An 11,102-nucleotide genomic window follows, 5' to 3' on the forward strand; every position below is an offset into this window, starting at 1 on the left:
ATTTGTTATCGCTGAGGAACATAAGGGCAATAAACACCTCATTTGTCTATATTAAATACACATTTCTTTACAGTGTAATTTTTTTCTTTGTGGGTTAATGGGCGGGATGGGAAAAGTTATCATTTTCGTTGGTGGCTTACAGTAATAGTTAGTATTTTGTAGCGATGAAATATTGGTGAGGAACGTAAGGGAAATAAACATCTCATTTGTCTATATTAAATACACATCTTTATACAGTATTTTTTTCTTCTTTGTGGGTTAATAGGCGAGATGGAGAAAAGTTATAATTTTCGTTGTGGTTTACAGACAGTTTGTATTTTGTAGCGATGAAATATTGGTGAGAAACGTAAGGGAAATAAACACCTCATTTGTCTATATTAAATACACATTTCTTTACAGTGTGTTTTTTTTTTCTTCGTGGGTTGATAGGTGAGATGAGAAAAGTTATCATTTTCGTTGGTGTTTACAGAAAAATTATTATTTTGTAGCGATGAAATGTTGCTGAGGAATGTAAAGGAAATAAACACCTAATTTGTCTATATTAAATACACAGTTTTATAAAGTGTATTTTTTTCTTTGTGGGTTAATAGGCGAGATGGGAAAAGTTATTTTCGTTAGTTAGAATAAAAAATGGTATTTTGACATGAAGAAAATGATGGTGAAATTTAATATTGCTGAGAAAACTTAAGGGAAATAAACGACCTCATTTGTCTATTTTAAATACACATTCCTTTACAGTGTATTTTTTTTTTCTTTGTGGGTTAATAGGCGAGATGGGAAAAGTTATCATTTTCGTTGGTGGTTTACAGAAAAAGAGTTAGTATTTTGTAGTATGAAATTGGTGAAATTTAATATTGCTGAGGAACATAAAGGGAATTAAACACCTCATTTGTCTATATTAAATACACATTTCTATACATTGTATTTTTTTCTTTGTGGGTTAAAAAGGCGAAATGGGAAATTTATCATTTTCGATGGTTTAGGGAAAAGAATTAGTATTTTGTAGTGATGAAATTGGTGAAATTTAATATCGCTGAAGAACGCGATGGGAAAATAAACACCTCATTTGTCTATATTAAAAAAACGCATTTCTTTACAGTGTATTTCTTTTCTTTGTGGGGTTAATAGGCGAGATGGGAAAAGTTATCATTTTCGTTAGTTAAGAGAAAAAAAAAATGACTATTGTAGTGATAAATTTGGTGTGAAATTTAATATTGCTGAAGAACGTAAGGGAAATAAACACCTCATTTATCTATATTGAATACACATTTTTATACAGTGTATTTTTTTCTTTGTGTGTTAATGGGCGAGATGGGAAAAAGTTAATCATTTTCGATGTTGGTTTACAGAAAGAAAGTTTGTATTTTGTAGTGATGAAATATTGCTGAAGAACGTAAGGGAAATAAACACCTAATTCGTCTATATCAAATACCCTTTTTTTTTTGTGGGTTAATAGGCGAGATGGGAAAAGTTATAATTTTTTTTTTTTTTTTTTGGTGGTTTACAGAAAAAGTAATTATTTTGTAGCGATGAAATTCGTGTTTACTAAATATCCTATTGATCTAGAATTCTCTAAAGCGAAATATTTATGTTTTATTTGTTTTGTATCTAAGGCAACAACACAGAAATAAACAGACGACTTTTTTGTGTTTGTTGGAGCTGCTTCTAAAATTAAATTTCTCTGATAAAATGTTTTTTCCTGAATCCAGAAATCCTATTTTGGATTTCTTCAATAGAAGCTTTTTTAACATATTGTTTTAGTGTATTTAAAAAGAAAAAGAAATGTAAATAGCTGCCTCGCTTGTATTTGCAATAAATAAATCTATATAAAGTTAAATTCTTCACTGACGAAACGTTTTGAGTGTAGTCTTTGATGTGTTGGAAATGAACGGCAAAAATAGATGGTCCCTCGTATTGTCTGTTTACGTCAAATAAAGCTGTTTCTAAATTAAATGTCATAAATTTTTTTTATTATTTAATTGAATTAAAATTGAGAGTGAAATTGATGATCTGATATTCCTTCTTTTTCATCCAAGGAGTAATTATTTCCTTAGTTTTTACTTTCTTTTCCTTATTTTCTTTTACTAATTTATTATTGAAATACTAAATTCAAATATCATCAACTTTTTCTTTATTTCATTAATTTAAAATTGAGAGTGAAATTGATGATCTGATATTCCTTCTTTTTTTCACCCAGGGGATAATTATTTTCCTTAGTCTTTACTTGTCTTTCTTTTATTTTCTTTTACTTTTTTTTTAGTAATTTACAATAAAAAGACTAAATATTAAAATGTCATCAACTTTTTCTTTATTTCATTAATTTAAAATTGAGTCTGAAATTGATGATCTGATATTCCTTCTTTTTTCATCCAAGGGATAATTATTCCCTTAGTTTTTAATTTTTTCCTTATTTTCTTTTTATTTTACTAATTTACAATTAAAAGACTAAATTTAAATGTCATTTATTTGAAATTGAGAGTGAAATTGATCTGATATTTCTTTTTTTCACCAAGGATAATTATTTCGTTAGGTTTTACTTTTCTTTTTTTTCCTTATTTTCTTTTACTTTTCTTTTACTAATTTACAATTAAAAGTCTGAAATTAATAAGCTGATATTCCCTCTTTTTCACCCAAGGGGTAATTTTTTCCATATTTTATTTTATTTTTGTTTTTACTTGCTTGATTACTTAAATCTTTAATGTTAGTCTAATAGCTGTCAAATATTAAGGCCTGAATTCACACTGTCTTAGAATGCCGTGGGATGATGTCCTGATTAGTGAATAACTTTGTTATTCTAGACTTTTTTTTTTTTTCTTTTTTTTTTGACACCGTTTAATTTGTAGATTATCACATGATAATAATTCCAGGAAGTGGTAGATTAATTATGTCGTAACCTTAATAATTCCAGGAGAAATAGTAAAATAACTTAGTCTTGTGTATAGTAAATCATGGCAAAGTATATTTCTCATATATGCTTATCGAAGGAATGTATATCTGAAAACAATTAAAGAAAATGGTTCCTCTTTCTATAAACCTAGGTAATTTAATAGGTTGTCACTTTAAATTAAACATTAACTTTTAGAAATTACATTAGCAATGTACATAGAGTACTTTTAATTTAGTACAGTACATTTGTACTGTACATTCTTTATTACTGTAAACTCATTTCTATATGGATTTTATACCATAAAAGTATATTTAGATAATTGTGATAATCGATATTTTTAAGAGGGCAAAAGTATTTGCAGACAAAAACTCATTGCTGAAAATTAACGTCATTAGAAGAGACTAGAAATTTATAATGAAAGATTTATTTATATTTCAGTACTTGAAAATAATAATTTTTGAAATTACGATGTAAGCTCGGTGCTTACAAAATGTGAAGGAAAACTTGAAGAATCATAGAATGATTCAGGATATGTATATGTATAAATATACATTTTTATAAACGTGTGTATATATATATATATATATATATATATATATATATATATATATATATATGTGTGTGTGTGTGTGTATATATATTATATATATATATATATATATATATATATATATATATATATATATAGATAGATAGATAGATAGATATAGATATAGATGTATATATATGTGTATATATATATATATATATATATATACTATATATATATATATATATATATATATATATATATATATATATATATAATATATATGTGTGTATACATTAATATATATATGCATATATATATACATACATACATATATACAATTATTATTAATCAATTACTATTTAAATAAAATATAACTATTGTTAAACATTTTTTGCAAATAAACTTACATGAAATTGACATATTGAAATTGAAAGAAATATTGCGAGAAAATACAAATTTATTTCCAAGGAAAATGAAGAGGAGAAAATATTTGGATAAAGTAAAATAAGGAATCTTGAACCAACATTAATGAATGATCTTGAATATTCAATGAAACTTAATTGAAAATATTAATGTGATCGAAATGAAATATATATTGATTTATATTAGAAAACCCCTTTTTTTATTGCGTTACAAATCTTATGTAATTTATATTAGTAGATTCTTTTATTTCATTTAATAAAAGGTAATTAATTATGTATGTCATCTCGTCCTCCATATTGTTTAATTATTCTGACTATGATTTATATTAAATGGCGTTATTGAGTGAAAACAGAGTATCTGTTATGTTAGGAATTCTATTATACACAGCATTAATTCTTTTAATCTCAAACAATAAATATTTCCTCAAATTATACTTCAAAACAATCAAATTGTCTGAAATCAATCTATAGTCAATTCTTTTTAGTGAGGCAGATTTGCACCGACTCGCAAAGGATGCCCTTTTAGCTCTGAAAAGTTTCCTGATCGCTGATTGGTTGGACAAGATAATTCTAACCAATCAGATAGCAGGAAATATTTTCCGAGCTAAAAGGGCACCGCTGCGAGTCGGTACCAATGCGCCTCAATAAAAAAAATTGAGTATAGTTATCTTTTTCCTATTCCATCTCTCGTAACATTTCCACCTGAATGAACATCTAAAACCCTTAGTACTTAAACGCCCCTTATACGTTTCAACGAATTGTAATGCTTCTCCTCAAAAGAGTCATGAAACCTAATGTAATGTTTCTCATACAGTGACGCTGGGGAATACAAAGGCGGCTTCAAAACGTAAGTCCCTCTAGCATTCCTGAATTACATGGAATTACAGAACTGAGTGAACCTTTAAGAAATATATTCAGTCCTTTATGGAAAAAAATAGCATGTTTTAATTGCTTCTCTCTAACCGCTACCTAAAGCAAGTTGAGTTGATCTGTTTCCGTATATTTTCGCTCAGTTTCTTTCCATTTAACTCAGTTATTACGACGATAGAACCACCTACGTAAAAGTCACAATAAAAAACAGCGATAGAAGCTGCCAGTAATCATCGCTTGGCTGATGCACAGCCGCTTCCACACGACACACACACACACACACTTACTTCTCTCTCTCTCTCTCTCTCTCTCTCTCTCTCTCTCTCTATCTCTCTCTCTCTCTCTCTCTCTCTCTCTCTCTCTCTCTCTTATCACAGGAATAATTAGGTCTTTCTCTCACTGTATGACTTATGAATCTCTCTCTCTCTCTTCTCTCTCTCTCTCTCTCCCTCTCTCTCTCTCTCTCTCTCTCTCTCTCTCTCTCTCTCTCTCTCTCTCTCTCAAAAGAATAATTTACACTTATTTTTGCTCTCTCTCTCTCCTCTCTCTCTCTCTCTCTCTCTCTCTCTCTCTCTCTCTCTCTCTCTCTCTCTCTCTCTCTCTCTCTCTCTCTGTGAGAATTATCCTTATTTTCGTTCTCTTTTTATCTACTGTCACTTTAAGAACTCTCTCTCTCTCTCTCTCTCGTCTCTCTCTCTCTCTCTCTCTCTCTCTCTCTCTCTCTCTCTCTCTCAAGAAAGCGTCAATTTAATCCGGAAGTCCTCCCCCCCTCTTAATAAGATGTAGTTATGCATCTGATTTCCCCCATTTTTTATAAGACAGTATTAAAGACTCTTCATAGTTATGATATTATTAAAGTAATATTGCTAATCGAATTTACACTTCCCACCACCTTTCTTTCACTCATAATATATTGCATATTAATGTAATCACTACACTTATTGCTCTTTGTAACATATATTGAATTCTGTGTCCTTGTTCATATTCCCTTGTTTTGTTCATGAGAAAAATAGCCAAGAATCTTAATTGATATATTTCCAAAAAAAAAAAAGTTGCGTTTTTTAATAATTTTCAAGTAATATTACATAAAAGATATGAAATCTTGACATTGATACAGCAATTGAAAATATTAAATAAAGAAAGAATAATATGAAATAGGGTCCGACCAGACCAGAATCATTTAAATTGAAGGAGGTTCTGTCTACAGTTTGCCTTACGCTCATGGTTTTTGCTTTTTGATATTTTATGTGACGCGCTTTTGACAGCTTTATAAAGTATATTTGCATCGTAGATAATGTCTGGGTTTTTTTTTTTTTTTTTTTTTTTTTTTGACGTTCCTCCATATTTTCTAAACTTGATAATTAGCCCAGCTAAAATCCCAACCAGCTAAAGCTTCATTTTTTACCTAAAACTAGCACAGTGTTGTAATCGTTAGCATACCCTAAATGTGCACTGTGAGTTCTAAATGGTGCGCCATGTCCCCAGGCAGATAAAGCGACCATTACCCCTTAGATGTACAGTTCCAACACCCCCTTTATCTAGAAACCCCCTATCCTGTTATCCGAGTTATATAAACTATGGGACTTAGGCCGGAAGCACACTAGCGACTCTGTGGTGCCACAAAGCCACGCCACGCCTGTGGCGGGGATGAGCGACAGAGAGCCACAGTCGCTAGTTTGCGCGGCAAAACTTGAAAACAATGGAAACCTATGGGAGACCACATGCCCACCACACGATGCTGTGGCTTTGTGGTGCCACAGGGTCGCTAGTGTGCTCCCGGCCTTAGAGTTGTCTGACCAGCTGCACTGACACTGCGCAACCGCAAAAATGCAACATTTGTTTGTCCTCATTCAGTAGCAGTAAATTGGCTGTAAGCTTCGTAGAACAGTGTATGAACGTATAAATGCGGTATCTATGTAGTTTTTTCCCTTCCTTAACAGAGTGTTATGCGCAAGTAGGCCGCAGATTAGAAGAAGGGTGACTGAATACCACCCGTACACTGTTAAAAAACCCGTAATTTTAATCGGAAATTCTCCGTGAAAATGTAGTGTTCTCAGCTGTATTTCAGTAAAATACCGTCGACCGTAATTTTACCCTACTTTATTATTATCTTTTATGGGTTGGTGACCGTAATATCACTCCTTAACGTCAATATATCCGTTTTTAAAACGGTAAATGCCTGGCAGCATTGATTCCAGGATATCTACCGTTTTTAAATGCGAATTTTTAACAGTGTAGGTTATTAATGTCTTGGTATCCTTTCACTGAAAGGTGATTGGATCACTGTTTCCAAATTAGTAGAGAGTTATCCACACGATTACAGGTGAGAAGTACTTTTATACAGTTATTTACATGTCTGGTTATACAGTTAAACTATTCGGTTGTAAATACTGTATGTGATCACAAAATAGACAAAAGGGTCACACGCGTGCAACATTATCTGACCTCAGTGCACCTTGCAATGTCCTTACGTCACGATGCTGTAGATCCCAACTGTTGTAAATCTTTGCAGTGCAATTATTCATCTGTTTTGTAATGTAGTTTTCCACCGGCTATACACGTTTTCATACGATCTACAGAAATGCACTGTCTTCGCCCTTCCGAAGGGGGTTTTATGTATTAATATATTGCATTCTAATTATCTTCCTCGTTAATAATCATTGTTTTTTGCAATAATGTATTTTCAGGATAGTTTTTATACTTCATATCTGCAAGAGATATTATTTTCATTCTTGTGATGTGTTTTCTTCCTTTGTTTATATAAAACTTCTACCATCTACAGTTGGTTTTCTTTATTTTTCTATGAAACTGCTACCATCTACAATTGGGTTTCTTCCTGCAAAATAATCATTGGCCGAGAATGTCAGTAACTATTTTTTTCCAGCTTCATTGCATATTCAATTGTGTTTGCTGTATTAATCATATGACCATTTTACCAATAGGTTGTAAATTGACATTTTTTTAAATTGAAGTTTGTGCTTTGGATTTTTATTTTTATTTAATGCTATCGTCGACTGATATACATAATCAATAGTTACTTGTTTATGGACCTTTGAGGAACTTTTTTGTTTATAAGTTTACTACTTTCCCCCTTTTTTAGGTAACATTCTTTTGACACTTTACCCTTAACTATCTATAATCGTATTCCTTACGCAGTTGTTTATTTTTTTCATAATATGAAATATTATTTTACTTTATGTGACGAAGGAATTTTTCAGTTTTGTTTTATCTTTTCCCTCTCGTCAGACAAGGAGAAAAAAAATCTATTATTGTTTCTTTTTGAATGTCTGCTACCTCCCAAAATGGGGGAAGTGCTATGCTAGATAGATATAGATTCCTAATGAGTTCTTTTTTTCTTTATTTGTTACTTTTTCTCTCAAGTTATCGTAACATCTATTTCCTCTCCAGTTTTTGTTTTAGCTCAATATTCATACCCGTTAAAATAGTTGGTATTTATTTAAAATGTTCGCTTTATTTTTCAACAGAACGAGAATGTTTTGATATTTTATCGAGTCAATTTAATTACAACTGAAGACAAAAGAGTTCCACTATTTCCTATCTTTTGAAATTAATTTAATCATAACTTTAAAGGCATAGGGGTTTTCTTTCAATGCTCAGTAAAGCATTTGAAATAATCCCAGAAAACCTTCGACCTTTGTCTTTGTACTAGCTCCGAAAACTGAAATTGAAAAATGGCTTTGGTTCAAATTATGTAAGAAGTAAGTTGATTACCTTCGAAAACTTTTATTATTTTAGATTGAATTTCCTTTTAATCTTTATTAATGACAAATGATATCAGCGTCAATGACTGTAGATGTCAGGATGCCAGAAAACACTCAATCAATCAATCAAAAACTGAAATTCGAAAATAGTTTTGATTCAAATGATGTAAGAAATAAGTTAATATTTAGAATCTTCTTTTGTTTTACTTGCCTCATTCATATGACCAGAATTTCGTATCTCGAAATTCCGTATCTCGAAATTTCGTATCTCGAAATTTCGTATCCCGAAATTTCGTATCTCGAGGATAAATTTTCATGTCTAACATTCATCATCTCCTGACATATAAGAATTTCCTGTTGTAAAAGCACATTGTTGTGTTGTAAGACAATAAATGTGAGACTGGTATGTTGAAGTACGGATGTAGCCAGTTACATCTTTTCATTGTTTGATTAAATAGTGTGTTTATAGTCAATTGATTGATGGATTTGGGGTTTTCTGACATCCTGATATAGGTAATTGACTCCGATATAATTTGTCATAGTTTAATTATGAAAGAAAATTCAATTTAAAACCATATAAGCAAACAGGTCGATATAAAAGTTAAGTACCTTTCAGAAGACCTGTTTCTGAAATAAATCTAAAAATGACGCTATTATTGTCGAATCAATTGTCAATCAACAATCTAATACTTTAGGTTAGTATTATTTTAAGTATTTGTTCAAACTAATGCATTGAAATAGCTTCTCGGAGATTCCGCCTCGAATATATTTTTCACGCTCCTTTTTTTCAGGCATGTTGAACAGGAACTGCAAGTGAATTCTTTATATCTGACATTTTGCAATTTTGCATTTGTTCTTGCAACCAGAATTTGCCTGATATGAATAATCCTTTCCTTTATCGAAACTTTGAGTTACATGAATATTTTTCTATATGATTGAAACTTTTTTTAGATTTAAGGAAACAATGATGTCTTTTGTTGGTATATTTTAAGATTATATACATCACATATGTTACCCCCAACCATTACTCAGTAATGTGTTTAGTTACCAATTTTTTCCCTGTATGCTTGATATCACGTGCTTTGATTTTCAGATTTATATCTCAAAAGAAAGGTTTGTTTTTTATTGTAAAACTTGATAAACTTTAGAACGAAGGTAAGTATTTATTTTTAAAGATAAGCACAGGCAGCAGGTGAACTGGACGAGAGACCCAGTGTGTATGGGTAATTTTATACATTTACAGTGAAATATGTGTAAATGTATTTACATGTGTGTATATTTATATATACAGTATGTATATTTACATGTATTTTACACATTATGTCTTCAACTTCAATTTGCATGCCTCATCTTACGAAAAAGAATATAAAAACTAAACTGCACACTGAAAGTTCTGTCCAAAGCACTTGCTGTCAAAAAGATATTTGTAATTGAATGTAAAAGACAAAACGCCAATTGAAGTCCCCCTTCCTGTCTGTACAAATAACCTCCCAAATTCCCCTGTTTAATCGTAAAAGTCTCTCCCTATTCTCATATTCACGGCTTCCCCCATCCCTCCACATTGCATCTCAGGCTAGACAAGTCCTACACAGCGCTCCTTTGGTCCTTGTTCGGAGTGATTCCCCTGAAGGAACTCTCCGCCAGGAATGACCAGCTCTTCACCGACGTCATAGGACACTCACTGCTCGGGGCGTACCTGATCATGGCTATCACTGTCATGGTGAACATGCTAATTGCCATGATGAGTCGCTCCTTCCAGATCGTAGAGGTAAACACTGAAGGTGTCGTGCTGTAACGGTCAAAGAATAAGCATTTAAATAAAAAATTACCTTCCACGTTCTATTATATGTCGTCCTGCAACGACCCACTCATTCCTTTTAAGCGTCGTACCCAATACGACCCCATCCTCCCCTGCTGTTTTTTTTTTTTTTATATATTTGGGTTACAGGTTCCATTTCATTTTTACTCCTTTTTGGTTCATTTCTGTTTTTAAGTTGGGCGTTATCAGAGAATCCTCTTCTGAAACATCCATGCCATTCCACTGTTCATACAATCCCTTCTTAACCTTAAGGAGTCACGGTTCTGTTTAATAATGGTTCTTCACCGGAAATGTTTTAGTCTGATTGTTGTGCAATGAGATTGCTGAATTGTCCAGAGGCATGATGTAACTATCTTCCATTCTTACATCCTCACTTCCTTGATTTCATGTCTTCCTTTTTTTTTAACTTCTCCTGTGGTCTCTTTTTTGACGCATCCAGTTGTTCTAATGTTCGTTATCAGAGCCATATTTAAAAGTGAGCTTCATTGTACACGTAATTTCATGAAGATTATTTTAAAAGACTTCGTAAGAAAAGATCATTTGAACAGAGGACAACTGGATATCCGAGACAATTGCTTTTGAGTAATGCATTAATTTTTTATCCTCTTAAAAATCGTAGTATTTTCCTGGTGGTAGAACCAGACTTCTTTTTTAAAACAAGAAACTCGGCTATGGTTTTCTACCTTTTAACTCTGTTTTAATATTATATGTACATTTTTAAACACCAGCTCTTTAGAGTTTTTTTTTTTAATCTGCACTAATTTGTACTTTTTTTACATTAGAGGTTTGGGAATACGCTGTGAATAGTACATTTTCATGCATATTTATATCTGGATATTTGTCCCTCTCA

General features: G+C 31.5%; 1 protein-coding gene across 1 annotated transcript in view; it reads right to left on the bottom strand.

The window, feature by feature from the left end:
* Nucleotides 1-10,719, bottom strand: part of LOC137651827 (transient-receptor-potential-like protein) — a 57,823-nt gene extending 47,104 nt beyond the window's left edge. Inside the window, 2 exon segments of the mRNA XM_068385047.1 lie at nt 10,096-10,222; nt 10,619-10,719. Of these exon segments, the coding sequence (XP_068241148.1) occupies nt 10,096-10,222; nt 10,619-10,719 (228 nt within the window).
* Between the last annotated feature and the right edge of the window lie 383 nt (nt 10,720-11,102).

The sequence above is a fragment of the Palaemon carinicauda genome, chromosome 13, assembly GCF_036898095.1.
Source record: "Palaemon carinicauda isolate YSFRI2023 chromosome 13, ASM3689809v2, whole genome shotgun sequence".
Taxonomy (NCBI): Eukaryota; Metazoa; Arthropoda; class Malacostraca; order Decapoda; family Palaemonidae; genus Palaemon; species Palaemon carinicauda.